This window comes from Babjeviella inositovora (genome assembly GCF_001661335.1).
Source record: "Babjeviella inositovora NRRL Y-12698 unplaced genomic scaffold BABINscaffold_7, whole genome shotgun sequence".
Lineage (NCBI taxonomy): Eukaryota > Fungi > Ascomycota > Pichiomycetes > Serinales > Babjeviella > Babjeviella inositovora.
Window position 1 is genome coordinate 694,515 of NW_017566844.1, and position 20,930 is coordinate 715,444.

The 20,930-nt window shown below is 49.4% G+C and overlaps 11 protein-coding genes across 11 annotated transcripts; 9 read left to right on the forward strand and 2 right to left on the reverse strand.

Moving 5' to 3' along the window:
- The first annotated feature begins 232 nt into the window (after nt 1–232).
- On the forward strand, nt 233–1,547 carry BABINDRAFT_161971 (uncharacterized protein). The gene has a single exon (XM_019129101.1). It carries the CDS (start codon nt 285–287, stop codon nt 1,326–1,328), a length of 1,044 nt encoding a protein of 347 aa, XP_018984914.1. The 5' UTR covers nt 233–284; the 3' UTR covers nt 1,329–1,547.
- A 143-nt stretch (nt 1,548–1,690) lies between these two features.
- On the forward strand, nt 1,691–3,728 carry HGT5 (Hgt5p). Its single transcript, XM_019129102.1, has one exon. It carries the CDS (start codon nt 1,837–1,839, stop codon nt 3,421–3,423), a length of 1,587 nt encoding a protein of 528 aa, XP_018984915.1. The 5' UTR covers nt 1,691–1,836; the 3' UTR covers nt 3,424–3,728.
- A 50-nt stretch (nt 3,729–3,778) lies between these two features.
- Nucleotides 3,779–4,248, reverse strand: BABINDRAFT_161973 (uncharacterized protein). The gene has a single exon (XM_019129103.1). It carries the CDS (start codon nt 4,218–4,220, stop codon nt 3,852–3,854), a length of 369 nt encoding a protein of 122 aa, XP_018984916.1. The 5' UTR covers nt 4,221–4,248; the 3' UTR covers nt 3,779–3,851.
- A 199-nt stretch (nt 4,249–4,447) lies between these two features.
- Nucleotides 4,448–7,733, reverse strand: RIC1 (Ric1p; the record flags this gene model as incomplete). The annotated part of the gene is made up of 1 exon (XM_019131188.1): nt 4,448–7,733. One exon carries the CDS (start codon nt 7,731–7,733, stop codon nt 4,818–4,820), a length of 2,916 nt encoding a protein of 971 aa, XP_018984917.1. The 3' UTR covers nt 4,448–4,817.
- Nucleotides 7,734–8,049: 316 nt separating this feature from the next.
- Nucleotides 8,050–9,845, forward strand: TUB2 (beta-1 tubulin). Its single transcript, XM_019132404.1, has 3 exons — nt 8,050–8,118; nt 8,203–8,238; nt 8,399–9,845. The coding sequence occupies exons 1-3, from the start codon at nt 8,107–8,109 to the stop codon at nt 9,695–9,697; spliced, it is 1,347 nt and encodes a 448-aa protein (XP_018984918.1). The 5' UTR covers nt 8,050–8,106; the 3' UTR covers nt 9,698–9,845.
- Nucleotides 9,846–10,663: 818 nt separating this feature from the next.
- Nucleotides 10,664–12,172, forward strand: BABINDRAFT_171756 (uncharacterized protein; the record flags this gene model as incomplete). The annotated part of the gene is made up of 1 exon (XM_019130836.1): nt 10,664–12,172. The coding sequence occupies one exon, from the start codon at nt 10,664–10,666 to the stop codon at nt 12,170–12,172; it is 1,509 nt and encodes a 502-aa protein (XP_018984919.1).
- A 602-nt stretch (nt 12,173–12,774) lies between these two features.
- BABINDRAFT_16763 (uncharacterized protein) lies at nt 12,775–13,503 on the forward strand (the record flags this gene model as incomplete). Its single annotated transcript, XM_019130528.1, has 1 exon — nt 12,775–13,503. A coding segment is annotated over one exon (729 nt), but the record flags the coding sequence as incomplete, so codon positions are not given.
- A 338-nt stretch (nt 13,504–13,841) lies between these two features.
- BABINDRAFT_37665 (ubiquinol--cytochrome-c reductase subunit 6) lies at nt 13,842–14,323 on the forward strand (the record flags this gene model as incomplete). Its single annotated transcript, XM_019131829.1, has 2 exons — nt 13,842–14,010; nt 14,130–14,323. 2 exons carry the CDS (start codon nt 13,842–13,844, stop codon nt 14,321–14,323), a joined length of 363 nt encoding a protein of 120 aa, XP_018984921.1.
- A 409-nt stretch (nt 14,324–14,732) lies between these two features.
- CWH41 (Cwh41p) lies at nt 14,733–17,380 on the forward strand. The gene has a single exon (XM_019129104.1). The coding sequence runs from the start codon at nt 14,767–14,769 to the stop codon at nt 17,263–17,265; it is 2,499 nt and encodes an 832-aa protein (XP_018984922.1). The 5' UTR covers nt 14,733–14,766; the 3' UTR covers nt 17,266–17,380.
- A 907-nt stretch (nt 17,381–18,287) lies between these two features.
- RPL8B (60S ribosomal protein eL8) lies at nt 18,288–19,061 on the forward strand (the record flags this gene model as incomplete). The annotated part of the gene is made up of 1 exon (XM_019131129.1): nt 18,288–19,061. One exon carries the CDS (start codon nt 18,288–18,290, stop codon nt 19,059–19,061), a length of 774 nt encoding a protein of 257 aa, XP_018984923.1.
- A 104-nt stretch (nt 19,062–19,165) lies between these two features.
- On the forward strand, nt 19,166–20,881 carry BABINDRAFT_161978 (uncharacterized protein). Its single transcript, XM_019129105.1, has one exon. The coding sequence runs from the start codon at nt 19,235–19,237 to the stop codon at nt 20,441–20,443; it is 1,209 nt and encodes a 402-aa protein (XP_018984924.1). The 5' UTR covers nt 19,166–19,234; the 3' UTR covers nt 20,444–20,881.
- The last annotated feature ends 49 nt before the right edge of the window (nt 20,882–20,930 follow it).

The following is a 20,930-nucleotide window of genomic DNA, read 5'->3' on the forward strand; positions in this document are numbered from 1 at the left end:
TACGTCGAAAATCGATCCAAATCACCGGTTAGATCTTTAACCCTCTAGACTTAACGGGGAAGGCCCCGTATTTCGGGTTCTATCCAGGGAATAAGGGAGAATCTGCGTTAGATATGGTGCATCCAGTGACTGCAGAATGTTGAGCTTTGAGCCGCATGCATCATGCATAAAAAGAAATACTGGAGGAAGCGGAGTACTCTTCACTTTTCAGATATATTTATACCCAAGTCTACCCCGGTATCAGCCTGAGAATTTTAATAGCCTTCTTATCATCCTAACCCGATATGAACAATCTAACCACCCTTGCCTGGCCTGTGAAGGAGATCTGGGGCTTGCCGTTGCCTACCGCTTCTCCGCCCTCTCCATTCGAGACGGAATGGTTGACTAGCATGTACCACTACTTCCTCCAGGGTCAGGTTCCCGTCACGATTGCCACTGTGTACTTCGTATCTGTGCATCTCTGCAACAGTGTTGTCCGTAAGCGACAGATTAAGCAGGCGCAAGCGAAGGACAAGAACTTTGTCGCTTCCACCAAGACCGAGAAGGAGTTAAAGAGATTGCCCGCTGCACCTTTTTGGTTTGCCAAAACCGCAACCTTCAAGTTCTTAGTCTTGTTGCACAACATTTTCCTCTGTGTCTACTCCGCGTGGACGTTTGTGGGGATGCTCAGCACCATCGCGAACGTGATCCACAACTACTTACCGGGCTACTTCAACATCGACTTGTCGCCATACCCAAAGACCAGTGTGTTCTGGCAGGCCATTTGCAACGTGGAGCAGGGAATCCTCACCACTACGGTGCCTAAAAATTTGTCTTTCTACGGGTTCTGGTTCTACATGTCCAAGTTCTACGAGGTGCTCGACACTATCATTATTTTGTTGAAGGGTAAGCCATCGTCTTTGCTCCAGAGCTATCACCACTCCGGCGCCATGTTGTGTATGTGGAGTGGTGTCAGATACCAGTCCTCACCAATCTGGATCTTTGTCGTGTTCAACTCCTTCATCCACACCTTGATGTACTTGTACTACACCTTATGCTGCTTGCACATCCGCGTGCCAACCCTTTTCAAGAGAAGCTTGACCGCGTTGCAGATCTTCCAGTTTGTGTTCGGTGGGTCTTTGGGTCTTTTCCACTTCTTTATTCAATACCAAGACTTGGGCTTGAAGGACGGGACGTATATTCCGTGCATCACCTCGCCTAACCAGGCCGCCGCCATCTTTGTTAATGTGTCGTATTTGACTCCATTAACCGCATTGTTCGGTGCCTTCTACATTGAGAGCTACTTGACCCGTCAGAAGCCTGTTGTCAAGACCAAGAAGACGAACTAGAGAAGCTGGCCGCTCTCGATGGCGCAACCGCCGTGTATTTTATCCTCATGTATTAAGCCATTTCCTTAAGCACTGACTTTGACTGTATTCTATGCTATGAAATATTGAAGCTATAGCTTTGAGCTGCTTGATGTAAAATACGTGAATATGCCACTACACCCAGAGAGACATAAGATCATTAATGGAGATAGGATGGGTCGTTCGAATAAATGCTCAATTGTATGGGAGATAATTCGCGAAATAACAAGTCCTTTACGTTGAAACGCGTCTGTATAATGACGTAGGCTACAGCGTCCGTTCTCGAGACTCTAAACCCTCAGTTCATCTTCTGAGAGTAAATAACGGATTACCAAATCCTCCATGCCAGACGTAAATATAAAGCATATTATATCTGGCATTGAGATTGTGCTTTGTTTGAATTCTATTTTTTATTTTTTTTTAACAAGCGACAACACCGTGTGCTATAAATCAATCTTCCCAAGTCCAAGCTAGGGTTCATCTGTATATGATGGTATTACACAACGGGGCTTACGATTACCCAGAAGACATCCAGCTAAACGAGTACGACCCTTTAAATGAAGCCTTTTTGTACCCCCAGACACCCCCAGACGCTGCACCTCCCGACTACTCCGAACCCCTTGATGCTTTGAAAAGCAGCGCAGCCTCTCATCCTCAACCGACTGCGGGTCTTCCGTACAGCACAACATTAAACTCCTCGGGAAAGCTCGGTGGGGCGAGACTTCTCTACTTCACATCCGTCTTTGTGAGCTTGGGTGTGTTCCTCTTTGGCTATGACCAAGGGGTTTACTCCGGAATCATCACGTTTCCCGCCTTCCAAAAGTACTTCCGCCATCCCTCCAGTGCCCAGATCGGAATGGTAGTGTCTGTGTTAGAGCTCGGTGCGCTTATCCTGTCGCTCACCGTGGGATACATGGCGGACCGCTGGGGTCGCAAGCGAACGATTCTCCTTGGCGCAGGGGTTTTCATCGCGGGCGGGGCTGTTCAGACATTTACTGGCCGCTCCATTCTTCTGTTGGTCCTCGGCCGTGTGGTTTCTGGCCTTGGGGTGGGACTTTTGTCGTCTGTGATTCCGCTCTACCAATCGGAGATCAGTCCTTCCCACGCGAGAGGACGCTTAGCCTGTGTGGAATTCACGGGCAACATCTGTGGCTATGCTGCCTCGGTGTGGATAGACTACAGCTGTACTTTTATCAACCAAAACAGCAACTTGGTTTGGAGGGTGCCCTTGTTTATCCAGTGTGTTTTGGGACTACTCTTGTTTGCGGGGGCGTTTTTCATCGTTGAGTCTCCCAGATGGTTGATCGGGAAAAACGACGCCCATGGGTACCTGGTTTTGCGCTTGTTGTATGCCGATTCGCCGGAAACCGCTGAAAGGGAATTCCATTCCATCAAGGAAGCTATTCTAAGGGAACAGACTCTCTCCCCACCCGAACAGCGTTCCTACCGTGCCATGTTTCGTACTCACTTTAGACGCCTTGTGGTTGGCTGTTCGGCCCTTCTGTTGGCGCAGTTGAACGGGATTAATATTATCTCATATTACGCCCCATTAGTCTTTGCGGAGGCCGGCTTCAAAGGCAATGACGCCCTTTTTATGGCCGGAGTCAACGCTCTTGTCTACCTCGCATCCACGATCCCGCCGTGGTTTTTGGTTGACAGGTGGGGCCGGCGCCCGATCTTCATTTCCGGCGCCCTCACCATGGGAACGTGCCTCTTTCTTATCTCTCTCGCAATGTGGATGGGAGGAAAATCTACCCCCACGTTCGTGGCCCTTCTCGTAGTGGTCTACAACGCCGCGTTTGGGTACTCGTGGGGTCCCATTGGATGGTTGTATCCCGCGGAGATCTATCCCTTGAGCATTAGAGCCAAGGGTGTGAGCTTGTCTACCGCATGCAACTGGTTGTTCAACTTTATTGTCGGCCAGATGACACCGATTCTTCAGGAAACCATTAGCTGGAGGCTTTATTTAATCCCCGGGGTGTGCTGTCTCGTCAGTGCTGTGGTGGTATTTCGGTACTTTCCAGAGACCAAGGGAGTGGACTTGGAGGAGGTTGGTTCGTTGTTTGACGGGTATTGATGGACTATCCGAGTTATCCAATATTATATTATATAGGCTCAAAGGTGTCGGATACATTCGTAAGCCGCCTAGATAGCAGCTATACGTGAGAACCCGCGATGCTCTGCTTACGGACTAATTCCTCACGTATAGTTTGAATTTGAAATGGTGCTTGGCCAAGTCGTCAAGAGCTGTGGGCCAACTGCCTCCTATTAACATATACACCCCCAATATCATTACTTAATGGCACTAAAACCCATAGAATCATTTGGTTTGGCGATCGCAAAGACCGTAGCACAATTAGTTCGAGTTATTCCACCTACAGAGAGTTAACAGAGAAATGTAATAGAAACCAATAAATAGAATGTGGGGCCGGAGCCGGCCGAATTGCCAAGGGGCAGTGTGATATGATGCATTCCCCAGTAGGTGGGGCAGGATGTGGGAGATGACTAGTCCTTACCTCTCAAGAACTTGGTGACAAAGCCATCGTCGTGTGGGTAACCAAAATCCTCGGTGTCCTTGAAGTAGACCATGATGTGCGCCTTTTGCTTCCAGAAGTTGATGGTTTCTTGGAACTCCATTTGGCCCTTCATGTAGGCAATGTTCTTGACACCAAGGTCCTCGATGTATCTCTGCCTCTCAAACTGGTGTCTGATCTTGGCTCTGACCACAGAGGTTGGCACGTGGAGCGTGTACATGTTGACAAAGTCTGGAGCGTGTCTGATGTACTTGCGATACAACGACAAAGTGCGGCTTCTCAACTCCGCATCAGTGACGGATCTTCTGGTTGTTTCAGCAAAGGCGGTGGCTAAAGTCATTTTAGGTAGATTGTCTCTGTTGGATCACTTCGCTACGGCGCTTAATTTGGTGCATGCTTCAATATAGTCACATTTTCAAACGGCGAGATGTGGTTGGATGGGTCCCAAAATGCACGAGCTGTTCGAGCAGGTGCAACCTTAGCGACGCTACCTCTGCACATAGGCAAGACAAGACTCACGTACTATTGGCAATGATATAATATCCCTGGATCATAATGTTGGTGAGACTGGTCTCAACGCCAGATATTGTTAGAAAACTGCGACTCTTATAAAGGTGATTTTTCGACTCCGATTGAAAATTATTGATCGTAGTTTAAGTGGCTAAGCTGACAGTTTCACGCTAAACTTTTATTATACAACTTGCATCAGGTTTTACATTTCGAGTTCCAATCATTGTATGTGAAGGCACAGCCCTTGAAATTAGCCAAGTCCCAACAACAGAGGAAGGTTGCGGGTAATTCATGCCACATTGTACATCCGACCCGGTTTAAATGCCAGTATTCAGGAAATTTAAATTACCCAACTGCTCTTACCCGTGCAATCGGACACATACTACACTAATGCTTTTTCAATTACGTATGTACGTAAACCACGCTTCTATACCTGCAATCCCTCAACCTGAGCGATCAAAGTGGCCAAAAACTGCTTGTCATCGGGCTGGGAAACAATCTTTTTCAACCACATGATAAACTCAAGCCCGCTCTCCCAGTCCCGGTTAGACACGATTTTGTTCCAGATAGTCTGCAACGAACGGTGGTCAGTGACGGAGAACAGCACAAAGTCCTCGGAGTGGCCGTCTTTTTCGTCCTTGAGGTCCTTCTCATAGTTGAGATAGATCATGAAGTAAGTGATGAGCACCTTGTACTGGTCGTTGGACCCATAGCTCTCATACTGTGCCACTAAATCGGCTAGCACCTCCGATGGCGTTTTCGCGTCGAAAAAGAATCCGAAAAACCGCTTATACGTCAACTTTCCCGACTTTCCCGGAGCCTCATGGGTGACCTCGAGCTTCCGCAACCCATCAATCGTAATCTCGTAGTACTGAAGCCTGCTCAAATACCGGTTCATGATGGAAATTAGCTTGGGGATTCGTGGTTGCATCTCCTTAAGAGACGAAATGTACTTGACCAAGAGGATCTCAAACGCCACCTTCAAGCGTGAGCTGCCCCTGTAAGTTGTGAGGATTTGATCCAACTTCGAAACAGCTTTCTCGTCTCCGGGTATATCCAGTAAAACAGCTTTCTCGTTTCCAGGCTTATCCTCCCTCAACTCCTGGTCAATGTGCCAGTCAATAACAAAGCCCAACAACAACTGCTTAGAAAACCGGTTAAGCACCATCATCTTATGCTCGTCCAGGTCTCGCACGGCGAGATGGAAGGCACTTGTGGCATAGTAGTGCAAGCTGTAATCCTGGGCGGAGAAAAAGAGCGGATAATGGTCCTCGACCGGAATGATCAATGGCACGGATTGCTCCAGAGTGAGGATATGCCACCCATCGTGGGCTAAAAACGACACCATGCTGCCCGTCAGGTTGTGCAACTGAAGCGACTCGACCCCATCCTTGAGCACTTTCAAGTCAAAACGGATCTCAGGGCCAGCCGCCTGGCGCAACAGATAGAGCTTGCCACGACTTAAAAACACAAACGTGGTTTTATCAGTATCGGTTGGAAGGAAAGCCGAGATGGGAACGGATGCAAAGTCCACCACCGACGGATGTGGTTTCAGGATCTTGTTGTTACGTATAACCAATTGCTGGTTGTTGGACACCTTCAAGTGGTCCTTCTCGGGGTAGGCGATCTCGAGCTTGAAGTTGTAAACCAAGTTGTTCCGCAAAACAACGCTCAACTCCTTGCTGGAGAGGTGGAAGCTGACCAGTGGGGATGGAAGATCGTATCGCCAGACCACCAACTCTGAGCTGAACTCGTCCTTAAACTCTGGGTGTTTGGGGCCCAAGAAGAGCGGTTTCACATTAAAAATGATAAGCTCGTCGCCCTTGGCCTTGCGGTGGAGGAGAACGAGGTAGAACTTATGAAAAGTGTCCATTCCCACAATGTTGAGAGCTGCTAGATAGTCCTGTTTGTACGTATACCACTTCTTCTGCACCATGGAATACATCATCATTTGGCTGCCAGAGGAGATAAAGAGCTTTAATCCGTCGGTGCTGAGCTTCGTTTCAAACACAGGGTTCTTTAAAAAGCATTCAGGGATTCTGACCGATTTGGACAACTCTTCCCTAAAGCTGTAGACGATAACGAAGCGGTTGCGCGAGCGGAAGAGCATCGGGCTGGACACGGTGGTGCGCAAGTTTGAACAGACGGTTTTGACTGAAGATGACTCGAACTGGCGTAACGGAAACACTGAAATACCCGCACCGATGGTCATGAGCGTGAAGTCGTCTAGGAAGTGCAAACCCGTGACGGTCTCCTCGGCTTCAGCGGAGTCGTAGCAGACAAGGCCGAACTTGGAGGTCAAAAGCCAGTGGCCATTGGATAGGTGCACTGCGCAGGTTTCACCATTCGGGGAGATACCCACAGACTGGACTGTCGCGGATATGGTCAAAGGGCTGGTCCTGTTGCAATCAAACGTGGCGATGTGGGTGGCGGTCTGGTCGCTCTTTTCATAACGGATAAACTCCACTCGTCCTCCGTGGGCCACCAATAGCACCTCATTTCGGCTGTTGTAGGTCATCACCGGGGGATCTGAGCCCAAGCACGAAAGATGGCCAATCTTGACCCCGGACATGGCAAGGTTCGTGTGGTACAAGTCACCCTCCGTGGAGAGGAGAAAAAAGCCGTCTAGTGACTCTGCAACAATCTGGGCAATCCCAGCGGATATGTACCACGCCAATGAATCAATGGCAATCTTAGCGTTGAGTGTCTTGTCCTTCAGGTTCACAACCTGAAGCATGCTCGCGGCGTATTTTACAAGCACAATCGTGTCGTCGTTACCCCAGAACGCGTCGATTCCCATTCCCACCTTCAAGGCCCGCTGCAACACAATGTATTTGGACAAGAGCGTCCGCTCGTGGTGGTCGGGGATAATCCCGAACCAGCCTGAGTGCTCGTCGTGGAGAGGGTATCCCGTCTGGATCAAGTTGGTGCCACTGTACACGAGCAACGCATCTGGCTGGTTGTGGTTGGACAGAGCCACCGTCTGGTACACGAGTAAATACGATTCGGACGTGGAGACAAGGAACCGTGTGGCCGATATCGGCTTGGCCGCCACGTTGTAGCCGTGGTGAGCGATGGAATCGTCGCTGCGCACGTGGGCAGAAACACAGACCAACGGGTCTTTCTGGTAGAGGTATACCGATCGTTTGGTGAGGACACCGATGTTATCTTTTCCCAAGTCTGCGACAGAGAGGATGACTTCGCTGGCGTTTAGCGGCGCCTCTTCCACAAGCTCCTCGCGTTCATCTGAAGGGGCCGTTTCAGGGGCGTCTTTGGGACTGGCTGCTTTGGCGTATAGCTGCGGCAATTGCACTGTGGACGGCGATGAGTCTATCCACACCATTGTACGGTGAAAAAATGGTAGGGGTAGTCTTGGTAGACAGGCCGCTGTCTTATGCATGAACGGAAATACGCGCGTGGAGTGCGGCACGTGGCCAAGGATCTCCAGGCACGTGTTGCCACATGTGACCGGAGGAGATCTGCCATGGAACACGGTTGGGGCACGAAGCCGCATCTCGAGGCGAAATGTAAACACTCATGTAGGTGCCTGCAAAATGGGATATTTCGCGGTTACCCGGCAGAGCCAAATACAGATCTCAAAACAAAACATCTCGCATTTGATTTTTAACGCCAGCAAAACAGACAAGCGTACGATACATAGGACCAAACCCGCAACTACCCGTTCTACCCTCCTTAATCAAAACTATTATATCGCAATGAGAGAAATTGTACGTGTCCCGATATTTGCCATTGAGTGGCGTCCCCTACCCCTATAGGGAGCGCCGTCGCGTGTCTGATACTAACACCTCTAGATCCATTTGTCTACCGGCCAATGTGGTAACCAAATTGTACGTATTACTTGAAATGATGCCATAAAAATCGGCATCCCGGGAAATGACACGAAGACCGAAAAGGGCCCTTTCCTTTGATCACGCATGATTTTGCTGCTGGCCTTTCATAGTCGTTTCTCGTCTGTGTGACATTCAATACTAACATCCCCCCCCCCAGGGTGCTGCTTTCTGGCAAACCATCTGTGGAGAGCACGGTCTCGACAACGACGGTAACTACCACGGTGACCAGGAGATCCAAAAGTCCCGTTTGAGTGTCTACTTTAACGAGGCCAACTCTGGTAAGTACGTTCCGCGTGCCGTTATGGTCGATTTGGAGCCAGGCGCTATCGACTCTGTCAAGGCCTCCACCATCGGTAACTTGTTCAGACCAGACAACTTCGTGTTCGGCCAGTCCTCCGCCGGTAATGTTTGGGCCAAGGGCCACTACACCGAAGGTGCCGAGTTGGTGGATTCCGTCATGGACGTTGTCAGAAGAGAAGCCGAAGGCTGTGACTCCTTGCAGGGCTTCCAAATCACCCACTCCTTGGGTGGTGGTACCGGTTCCGGCATGGGTACCTTGTTGATCTCCAAGATCAGAGAGGAGTTCCCAGACAGAATGATGGCCACCTTCTCCGTTGTTCCATCGCCAAAGGTCTCTGATGCTGTTGTGGAACCGTACAACGCCACCTTGTCTGTCCACCAATTGGTTGAAAATGCGGACGAAACCTTCTGTATCGACAACGAAGCCTTGTACGACATCTGCCTGAAGACCTTGAAGTTGGATCAGCCAAGCTTCGACCAGTTGAACCACTTGGTTTCGTCTGTCATGTCTGGTGTCACCACCTCCTTGCGTTACCCTGGCCAATTGAACTCTGACTTGAGAAAGTTGGCTGTCAACTTGGTGCCATTCCCACGTCTTCACTTCTTCATGGTGGGCTACGCTCCATTGACCTCCTTAGGCTCCCAGTCGTTCCGCTCCTTGACGGTCCCAGAGTTGACCCAGCAGATGTTTGACGCCAAGAACATGATGGCTGCCGCCGACCCACGTAACGGGCGCTACTTGACCGTTGCCGCCTTTTTCCGTGGTAACGTTTCGGTCAGAGAGGTTGAGGACGAGATGCACAAGGTCCAGACCAGAAACTCCGCCTACTTTGTCGAGTGGATTCCAAACAACGTGCAAACCGCCGTCTGTTCCGTTCCGCCAAAGGGCTTAGACATGTCTGCCACCTTTATTGGTAACTCCACTTCTATCCAAGAGTTGTTTAAGCGTGTCGGTGACCAGTTCAGCGCCATGTTCAGAAGAAAGGCTTTCTTGCATTGGTACACCTCTGAGGGTATGGACGAGATGGAATTCACCGAAGCCGAGTCCAATATGAACGATTTGGTTAGTGAGTACCAACAGTACCAGGAAGCCGGTGTGGACGATGAAGAGGAGTTGGACTACGCCGATGAGGCTCCGCTTGAAGACATGGAGTAAGCGACTGTCATATATACCCACCTACAAATAGGAAGAGCCACCGATGTCTTGGGTACTCTACGAGCCACTACTCCACTGATCGTTAGGCTCGTCTCAACTCCTGGTATAGACTAGTGTTTTCTTCGTGTCTGTTTTTTTTTTCTCTTCTCGCACTTTTTAATTTCTCTTGTCGTTTTTGGCCTTTATTTAACCGTTACCCTTTTTTTGCCGAGACCTGTAGAAGGTGATTGCTGTCTATGGACAAGCTAGGTTTCTATGGCGTGAATTTTCACGCCCGTCATATGTCCGGTTTGTAACTTGTAGACTCCACTCGATTGAATAATTTCTCTTTTATTGCACTTTTTAGCGCCTTTGCCTATTAGATGTACAGGAAACTGACTGGTTTGTTATATACTAACATGGTAGCCCCGTAAGCGGTAAGCTATTGTTTGCTCTATTTACTACATAAGAATTGTTTCTTCCTCGCGATCCATTACCAGTCTTGTAAAGCTTTTTTCCTCCATTTAGTTGTCCTGGTGGCACGGTGTGATTACAAATGCTCCGCGCAAACCCACGCATATCAAACTCTGTTGACGTATTAGCCACAGATTTCTGACAGTAACCACTGTGAACTGTGGAGCTGCAGATCGCCTCATGCGCGCGCGGCTTAAGCTTATCTCCCTCGCAGCGACACCGACCCACCTCTACTAATAATCCACCATCCCTGTGATAGCTCTTTCACCCACGCAACTTTTTTTCTTCTCACATCCAGGTCATATAACCCAGAATTTCTCAATCCCTCCCGGTCTAATTAATTGTGTTATGACAATGAGCACCGACGAATCAAAGACGAAGCACCCCGTTTCGGTGTCAGAAACAGACTGTGAGTCCAGCAGCTCCTCCCATCTACTCCTTCTGGACGACTTCCCAGCGCTAGCGGTGCCAACGGCCATTCTCCATGAAACCGGGCTCGACGACCAACTTGACATGATCGAGGTGCCCCACGGCAGACACCTCGGGGTTTTTTCAACCATTGTGCTTTTTATCTCGCGAATCCTCGGCAGCGGAATCTTTGCTACCCCCGCCTTTATCTACAAGGATGTCGGCGGCTCCCCCGCGTTGTTTGGCTTTGTATGGCTTATGGCGGGGCTCATTGCGTATAGCGGTCTCTACGTCTTCCTAGAGCTCGGCTCGATCATTCCCCGGTCGGGTGGGACAAAAGTCTTCCTTGAGATCATCTATAGGAGACCCAAGATGTTTGCCACAGTGGTTTTCTCGCTCTACTCGCTCATGTTCGGGTTTGCAGTCACCAACTCCTTGGTGTTTGGCGAATACTGCTTGTATGCCGTCCAGAACTCTGGTTCCACCGCCTACGTGCCAGATGAGCTGAAAGCTAGACTCATTGCCTCAGTGTTGACGATTACAGTCGGTCTCATCCACGGTACCTCGGCGCGAAGCGGGGTTTTGGTGCAAAACGTACTCGGCTTCTTGAAGCTCTCCCTTCTCTTTGTGATGATCCTCATCGGTTTGGGCATTCTCTTGGTGCCATCACACTTCCAGTACAACTTGGAATGGACCTACGAGAGTCTAGTGAAGTTAAAGCAGCCGGTGAGCGTCTCCTCGGTGTGCTCCGCCATCATCAAGGCCCTGTATTCGTTTTCCGGGTGGAACGCGGTCCACCACGTGTCTTCGGAAATTGCCAACCCCGTGCGGACCTTCCGGATCGCTGGTCCCGTGTCGCTTCTTGTCATTACGGTATCCTACTTTTTGATCAACATGGCGTACCTCATCATCATTCCGTCCGACGAGATCTTGTCTTCGGGCCAGCTTGTGGGCTCGATCTTGTTTGAGAAGATTTTCGGGTACACCGTCGGAAAGCGGTTCCTCACGGTCGCGATTGCCGTGTGTGCCGGGGGAAACGTGTTTGTGGTGTTGTACAGTGTATCTAGGATGTCGCAGGAGATCTTCAGAGAGGGATTCCTCCCGTTCTCGCGGTTCATGGCATCCAACTGGCCGCACAAGGCGCCCTTGCCGGCTCTTTTGCTCAGCCTTATCATTTCCGTGGTAATCTTGTTGGGGTTGCCAAAGTCTGAAGGTAGCTTGTACGACTATATCGTGACGTTGGAGGGGTACTTGAACCAAGTGGGTGTCCTTCTCGTGGCCGGTGGAATTTTTATCATCAGATCGAGATACCCTGCGCTCAGGGCCCCGATCCGAGCTTCGGTGGTGGGGACCCTCTATATTGTTGGAATTTCCTTGTTCTTAGTGGTGACCCCCTTAGCCGAGGTGTTTAAAGGACCGGTTTTCCCCGAGGGAAAGTTTCCGCACTATGCATTGGTGGGAGTACTTTTGATCGGGTTGTATAGTCTGTATTGGGCAGTCCAGTTTAAGGTGTTGCCTTATCTCGGAGGATACACTTTGGTGCAGCATTCAACGATATTGGATGATGGGTTGGTTGTGAGAACATGGGTTAAATCTCGCCCTACGCAGATCTAAATGGGAGGCTATGGTTATGGAATTTACCGCATTTTATTAACCTGCTGTAGAGCTTTCAATCGGTATTTTTATGACGAAATACAGAAGCATTCTCCGATTGGATCAAAGGTGCATGCTTCACAATAGCCTCCTATCGAACTACATGGAATATATCATGTAATGTTTCAAGGTCAGTCCCAGCCGGAAAAGCCATGGCGAGTTCTGAAAATATTCTAGTGGTTACAAGACAGCACTTGCAAAAACAACTTTTCAAAGTAACGAGGACCAGAAATAATACCAATGCTCCTAAAGCCAATTTTGTAGGCTAGATTTCATGTGGGCTACAGAAACCCGCAACCGAACTTTCCCTCAGTGGGCTGCACCGACGTTTACAGGTCAGGGGCTCCTCTCACCCCCATTCGCTTCTTTTCACCCAAAACTCTATCTTCCATTTGAATTTCCCACCCTTGGATCATTACCTCCTCTTTTAATCCTCCCTTCTCCTTTTGCGAGAGGAGCGGCGTGCAAACCCTAAACGCACAACCTGCATGACATATCAACTCGCACACAATCGCTTCCCCTCTCCAAACCTCCCACCCTCACCAATGACTCCCGACCCCACCTGCCTAATCTATAGAGACTCGTCTCTCCTCTCATTCACCATCTCATCCCTCCTTGCTGTGGGGATCTTCCTCTCATACGTCCCACAACACGTGCGTATCTACCAGCGGCAGACATCGGAGGGCATCTCACCGTTCTTCCTCTTGCTCGGCACCATGTCCGGCTTTAGTGCCTTGCTGAACGTGGTGATGCTCACTCAGATGCTGCGCGACTGCTGTTCTAGCCTCTCGTGGTTTGATTGTGCCAACTCGCAGTTGGGTCTAATTCAGGTAGCGGCGCAGGCCACAGCGGCGGCGTTGATTCTCGTGCTCTGTGTGCACTTTACGCGGGGTTCGCCGTTCCAGATGCTGGCGGAATACGCCAAGCTTGTGTCCATCTACAGGGTATGCTCGGCGTACTTGCTCGTCTCAGCGATTTTCGTCATCTACCCGTTGGTGTGGGCCCCAGGCTTGGTGACTCCTGTGGCAAACTTCCAGGGCTTGTTCGCCACGGTACTCGCCTCCATCCAGTACTTTCCGCAGATCTACACCACGTGGCGGTTGAAGCACGCGGGGAGCTTGAGCATGAACATGATGTTGATTCAAACTCCGGGAGGGTTTCTATGGGCTACAACAATGATCCTCAGGCCGGGCTCGGTGTGGTCCACCTGGTTGCCGTATCTTGCAGCCGCCTCGCTCCAAGCGGTTTTACTTAGCTTGTGTGTCTGGTTTTCCATCACCAAGCCCATCGAAACCGACGAAATCACCCCTTTAATCGGATAATCGCCCAATCGACCTCCTTGTGTAAAAACGGGGAGAATGGGCAAGTTGCCGCGCAAGTATATAAATCACTCCTCGCGTAAATATATAAATCGCCCCTCGTGTTGGTCCTCATAGCCGCGTGTGTTGTGTATGGCAACTGGTAGGTCGTGCGCCGCACATCCTGCGTGCGGGTAATCCCCGAAATGAAGAGCTTGGCCAATAATCGGCTGCACTTTTCGTGATTTCCAATTGCATACAGGTAATTTTATACATACTAAAGGACCTGAAAAGTCGCGCTCTGCTCACCCCATACTATCTAGCACCCAAACATGTTTTCCTTGACCGACTTGATCGAAGCCGTTATCCCAGCTGCCTACGCTGAAGAACCTGTTGAAGAGGTTGAAGAAATTGAAGAAGTCGAAGAAGTCGAAGAGGAGGAAGAGGAGGAAGAGGACGATGACGATGAAGAAAAGGACCCAATGGATGTCTTGAGAGACGGTATGTATAGCTAGAATGTCGCACGATATGATTCCTGGATACTAGTCACCCGAGTTGGTGGAGTCTCCGCGTTTGGCACACCAGATATCCATTCCAATCACAGTACTAACTCCCCGCAGAATGCTCCAAGACCGCGGCATGCAAGCCATATGTCCACCACTACCACGAGTGCATCGAGAGGGTCACCGCCGAACAGCAAGAAGAAGGTTACGAGGACAAGCACCACAAGGAAGACTGTGTCGAAGAGTTTTTCCATTTGCAGCACTGTCTTAACGACTGTCTCACTCCAAGATTGTTTTCCAAGTTGAAGTAATCAGCTGAAGCCATTCCATTCACCTTCTCCGTGCCCGGACATCCTGCGCCCCGGTCCACCGTAACGAGGCTCTGGTATAGATTTCCCCCATAGACGTGCCTTTGTATTTATCGTGGCAGAGTCTGCCGAAGGCCCCTGCCCTTCTATCGGTTCCTCCGCACCTTGTTTTTATTGTTCATTCATTCTATTTATTAGGTTACATTGCTGCTTGCTTGAATTTTCTCATATCATCTAAAAAAAGTTTAGCACCAATAAAGCTGTAGACGGTTTCACCGGAAATTATAATTTGCGATAAATGTATAATACTTGCAATAGTTGTGCAGAGAGACCTACCCACCCTGTATGTTTTGGGACCTGCCCTACATATCCTGCACCATCAGCTAGAGGACAACAAATCAAGCCAGTAAGAGCACCGTCTCCTCCCACTCGAATTGCTGCCAAAGATGCAATTACTTCCCTTCTACGCTATATGGTGGATCTCGCTATGCCTTGTGGTCAGTGAGTCGACTAGCCACCAGTACGAAAAGCTTTCCGACCAGTCCTTGCTCTGGGGCGCCTACAGATCCAATGCCTACGTCGGCATCAGGCCGCGGGTTCCAGAAACATTGCTTTCGGGGCTTATGTGGTACAATGCAGACACCGTGGTGGGGTTGAGTAACACAAGACACTTCTGCGACCAGGGAGACAACCTCGGCAAGGGGTTTGGCTGGGTGAAGTACGACCCGCGATACGGCGGCCGGGAGGTGATCCACGACGAGAAGGAGTGCAAGATCGTGCTTGTGGTGGACTTTGTCAAGTCCAAAGACGGTAAAAACTGGGCGTTGAGGGTCAAGGGTACCCCTAAGAAAGGCTATGAAAAGGTAAAGACGTCGGTGGTGTTCTACTCGGGCATGGAGGTGTTTGATGCCGATAAGATGGGGCTCAACCAGTATGGGATCTCCCAAATCGAAAACTACCTTGAATTAAAGAGCCCTGTGAAGAATATCGGCTACGAGTTGGGCGAGGTGGTGGAACTCAAGGGGTATTCGGAAGCCTTGGGAGGGAAGTTTACAATCGCGGTGAACGACCCACCGACAAACAAAAAACCCCACTATCAGAAGGTGGTTTCCCGGGAAATGGATCCGGCCAAGACCCACCATTTGTCCTTAAATTTCCCAGGCGAGAGTATCTGGCAGGCGAAGGACATCATGTGGGAGATGATCAAGGATAATGTGGAGAAGTTGCAGGAGTTGTTTCCAGATTTGTACCAGGAAACCCCGCCCGACCAGTTGTTTGCTTTGTCAAACTCCAATGGGTTCGAAGGGAACCTCCATTTTATCCAAAAGACGTTTGAAGGAGAGTTCACCTTTGACATTTTATTCAACGTCGTTGAGACGTTGGACCAAATCACTTTTGAAAATCTCGGAAAGCGGGTCTTTGATGTGTTGACCAAGGTTGACCGCAAATTCAAGGACGTGTTCACGCTCCAGGCACCGTTCACCACCAAGAAACACTGGAAGTTTGCGCAAGAATTCTTCTCCAACTTGATCGGGGGTATCAGTTACTTCCACGGCGACCACTTAGTGGACCGCACTACCGTTTTTGACCAGGAGTCGTTCAACAACGTTGAGCTCAAATACCCGGAAAAGGAGGGCCCGTTCCTGTTGTTCACCGCCGTCCCGTCACGAACCTTCTTCCCGCGAGGCTTCTACTGGGACGAGGGGTTCCATTTGTTGCCGATTCTCGAGTATGACATCGACTTAACCTTGGATATATTAAAGTCCTGGTTTGGGCTCATTGATTCTGACGGCTGGATTGCGAGGGAACAGATTTTGGGCACCGAGTCGCGCTCCAAGGTTCCGGTTGAGTTCCAGGTGCAGAATCCCAACATCGCCAACCCTCCCACCATGATGCTCTGCTTCACGTCTTTGTTGGAGAAAGTGCTCAGTGCGGGTGAGAGTCCCAAATGGGATGGTACAACGGTAGACTACCAAGCCATTAACAACACCATCCTGCTCGACCAGTTGTCCGAGGCGCACGTCCATTACCCGGAGTTGTTGGTTTCCTACGTGGAAGACATCTATCCGAAGTTGCAGAAACACTACGAATGGTTCCGTCGCACCCAGCGTGGTATTTCCGACGACTTCGACCGCGAAGAGATCATCGATGACGATGACAACGACGATGTGTACCGCTGGGTCGGCCGCACCGATACCCATTGCTTGCCAAGTGGTTTGGATGACTATCCAAGAGCCTTGCCTGCGGATATTGCGGAACTCAACGTTGATTTGATCTCCTGGATCGGAATCATGACCAGATCCATGAAGTATATGGCTCAGTTGTTGCAGAAGCAGAAGGATGTGGCAAAGTACACGTTGATCGAGCAGCACATTGTTTCCAACATCGACAAGTTGCACTGGTCAGAGGAGGAAAAGACGTACTGCGACATGTCTGTAGACGACGACGACGAAAACATCCATGTGTGCCACAAAGGCTACATTTCGCTCTTTCCCTTCTTGACCAGACTCATTCCCGAAAGCAAGGTCTTGAACCACAAGTTGAAGCACGTGTTGGAGATGATCCACAACCCTGAGGAGTTGTGGTCTCCCTATGGCATCCGCTCTCTTTCCAAGTCTGACAAGATGTTCAAGACGGGCGAGGACTACTGGAGATCCCCTATCTGGATGAACATCAACTACATGGTGTTGGACAGCTTGCGGTACTACCACGACCTGGAGTCGGTCCAGCCGTACTTGGAAGCGGACGTGAGAGAGCTCTTGCGGACCGTGTACTACGAATTGAGAGTGAATTTAGTTACGAATGTCTACAACCAGTGGGAGAAAACGGGCTACGGCTTTGAAAACTACAACGAGGAAAACGGGGATGCCCAGCGTGTGAAGCACTTCCACGGGTGGACATCCTTGGTTGTTTTGATGATGAAAATGCCCGAAAGATTGGCATAGACCCATAGATTTGAGTGCGTTTAAGGTTTAAGTAGATTCCTGTTTTCAAAAGCCTTTGGTCACGGCTGGGTCAGAAGGTTTGGTTTATATATCGAATAAATGTCTAAGATTTAAGCATAATCTGTGTGTCAAACAGGCTCGGCTGGCATGGCTAGTAACTTGCAGGTCATGCATATAATCAAATTACGACATCGAAAATGTCGCACGTCGATGCTACATGGTGGACATTGCAGTTGGGTGATATCGTTTAATGGCGTATGAGGTAAATAAAACCCTGGGGATAACAAGAGGTTATTTGCTCACTTTACGTTTGTAGTCCTTGATACGGCTTAGTTTACGGTACAGAGCTCAACTGGTCACACAAGCTGTCTTTTGGTAATTGAATGGCGCGTATCGTAGTAACCCCCCCAGCGACTGCTTGTGGCATGAACCACGCTACCCCTACAAGGGCATAATCGACACTTCGTACACTATCGCCTATTTCAACCACATATATGGCGAACTAATAGGATAGATATCTCGTTGACAGGAATACCAGCGAGGCTAAGCTCCAGGGGTGGCGTCTTGACAGCTGGGGCGCATGCTGAACAAGTCTAAACACAAGAGGTAACATCTCTGACGCAAGTCAACTATGGCCTATCTAGCGGTTCATCGCCTGAAGCCGCACTGTGCCCATTCAACCCTCGCTGCACTTTCCAAGCCCTGATTAAAGTCACGTGCATATTTTTCACAGTCACAGCTGCCTCTCCTTTTCGCAAGAAACGATCCCAATGCCTACGTACAGGACAATATGGCTCTCTCTCTCTCTCTCTTGATGCAATGGTCGTCTGGCTACCGATAGTCACGTTGCTTTTTCCACCATAGTAACTGGCACCCTACTATCCCCCCTCCTCCGGGAGTGGAAAGTTTTTCGCCCGTAACATGCAGTGAGCTTAGTATGGGCGGATGAAAAAAACGTGCCGCTGATTAAAAATCGATTTTTGTCACTACACATTCGTTAGTTTCGTACCAAATCATACATAATGGCTCCAGGTAAGAAGGTTGCTCCAGCTCCATTGGCTGTCAAGTCCAGCAAGGGCTCTTCTAAGAAGAACCCTTTGACTGAATCCACCCCAAGAAACTTTGGTATCGGCCAGGCCGTCCAGCCAAAGAGAAACTTGTCCAGATTCGTCAAGTGGCCAGAATACGTTAGATTGCAGAGACAAAAGAAGATTTTGTCCTTGAGATTGAAGGTTCCTCCAGCCATCTCCCAGTTCCAGTCTACCTTGGACAGAAACTCTGCTGCCCAGACCTTCAAGTTGTTCAACAAGTACAGACCAGAGACCTCTGCCGAAAAGAAGGAAAGATTGACCAAGGAGGCCGCTGCCATCGCTGACGGTAAGACCGCCAAGGATGTCTCCGCCAAGCCATACGCTATCAAGTACGGTTTGAACCACGTTGTCGCCTTGATTGAAAACAAGAAGGCCAAGTTGGTTTTGATTGCCAACGACGTTGACCCAATTGAGTTGGTCATCTTCTTGCCAGCTTTGTGCAGAAAGATGGGTGTTCCATACGCCATTGTGAAGGGTAAGGCTAGATTGGGGACCTTGGTCCACAAGAAGACTTCCTCTGTCGCTGCTTTGACCGAAGTCAGAGCCGAAGACGAAGCTGAATTGGCCACCTTGGTCTCTACCGTCAACGCCAACTTTGGTGAAAAGTACGAAGACGCCAGAAGACACTGGGGTGGTGGTATCTTGGGTGCCAAGTCCCAGGCCAAGGAGGCCAAGAGAGTCAAGGCCTCTGGTGTTAAGGCTTAAACTCCTTTCAATCTTATCTAAATCAGTTTGTATATTTAATTATTGAAACGGGTTATTGGAAACTCTGTTAAAAATTCTCAATCTGTAATCGGACTAGGCTAGATATCGAAATGTAACATTCTATATCTAGCTTTCTGGTTGTCAGCCACAAATCTGATTGAAAACCAAAACCTATGCACTTGCTCGTGCATATCGTTGCCTCAGAAAGCGAAGCGGCGCAAGTTTCCTCGACCCCAACCTTGTGTATCCGCTCCTGGATCTCATTAAAGTGCATTCCCATGTCAAAATACGTTCCACCGCAGCGCCGACCGAAGGGCAATGATCCGGCTCAGGTCATGGCAAACGCCAGAAACACCCACTCCAGCACCCCAGAGAAATATACCCCAAAACCCAATGTCTACGTGAGGCCCGTGGAGGGAGACAAATTAGCCGCCAGGGCCTGGCGCTTTGCCAGCTCCAAAGCCCCAGAGTCTGAAGACTACGGCTTGATCAGCAGAGGCGAAGATACTCGTTTGCAGAACAGCTCCAAACTACGCGTGGAGTTCTTCGAGCGGGTGAGGGCTGAATTTGCCAAATTGTGTTTAAAGGAGGCACCTTCTTCCGTTTCGGACTTGGAAAGTACAAGCTCTGCCGGGTTAAGTGAGTCCAGTTCTGCCCCGGCAAGTGGCTCCAGTAACGCGATAAGCTACGCCATATCGCCTGTATCGGCAGATGGCAATGTAAAGAGTATGGACTGGGTGCTCATGTCGCTTCGGAAGTTGCGAGAGGCGTTGATTCACCTCGAGACATTGGATTCGTTTTCCGTGGGGGTTTTTTTATTCTCGGTGCGTGTTTCCATCAACGTGGGCCACTACCAGACCTACGTCCCGAGCATTAACTTCTTGATGAAACGGTATCAGGATGACCGGTCGGTATTGACAGAAATGGAATTCTACGAGGTCACCAAGTATCTCATTCTCCATTATGTTCACTCTACCCACGATTTCATGGCGGCGTTGAACGTGTACACCCAGCACAGCAAGAAAGACAATCTCCTCCGGCGTGACGTAGCCCTTCGACGCATCATGGACAGCTACTTCACGGATGACTACGACTCGTGGTTCCGAGGCTTGGCCAGCGAAAGCGATGTGAACAACTACCGGTTGATGCGGATGGGGTTTGACCGCATGCTCACGCACTTCGTCTTGGTCGTGACTAAAGCATACTTCACGATACCGATGGCCGAGCTTGTGAAGATGCTACATGATACAATTGCATGGAGAGCATTGATGGAATTTATTAAGGATCGGTCTGGACTGAGCTTGGTGGGGGTCCACTGGAGGGTACATGGGAGTAACCCCGAGTTGGTTACTATCAAAGACAGGCCACTGGTGAAGAAGTAAGTTACATGGGTCAAGCTGCAGTAATATAAGAGGTCAAAAAAATTGATATGTCTGTGTTGCGAGATATTGGTTTATACTTGGGTATTCCTGGTTTCTGTGATTTGATACATTCCGGGGTAAACTGGAAGGATTTAGTAACTCTTTGTATTTTAACCAAATTATAGACCAGGAAACCGATAGTAAAAAACTAAACGCTACACACTTTATTAGTTTGCAGTTGGGAAAGGAATATAGGCCTAGATAGGCTAAAGATGTGTGGTTATATCCCACTTTAATGTATCAACTTATAATACGAGTGTTACACCCCCCATCACTTGGTTTCAGCGTGTTTTACATTTTGTCGTCACTGATATCGTGCTGTACCGGGTTAATATTGTACCCGTGTTTTGACCTACGAAATTTTGCATTCTTATATACTATAATTTACAAATCATTGGCAAAAAATCACATTCATTACGACATTTCTGGTTGATCGGAGTTAATTTGC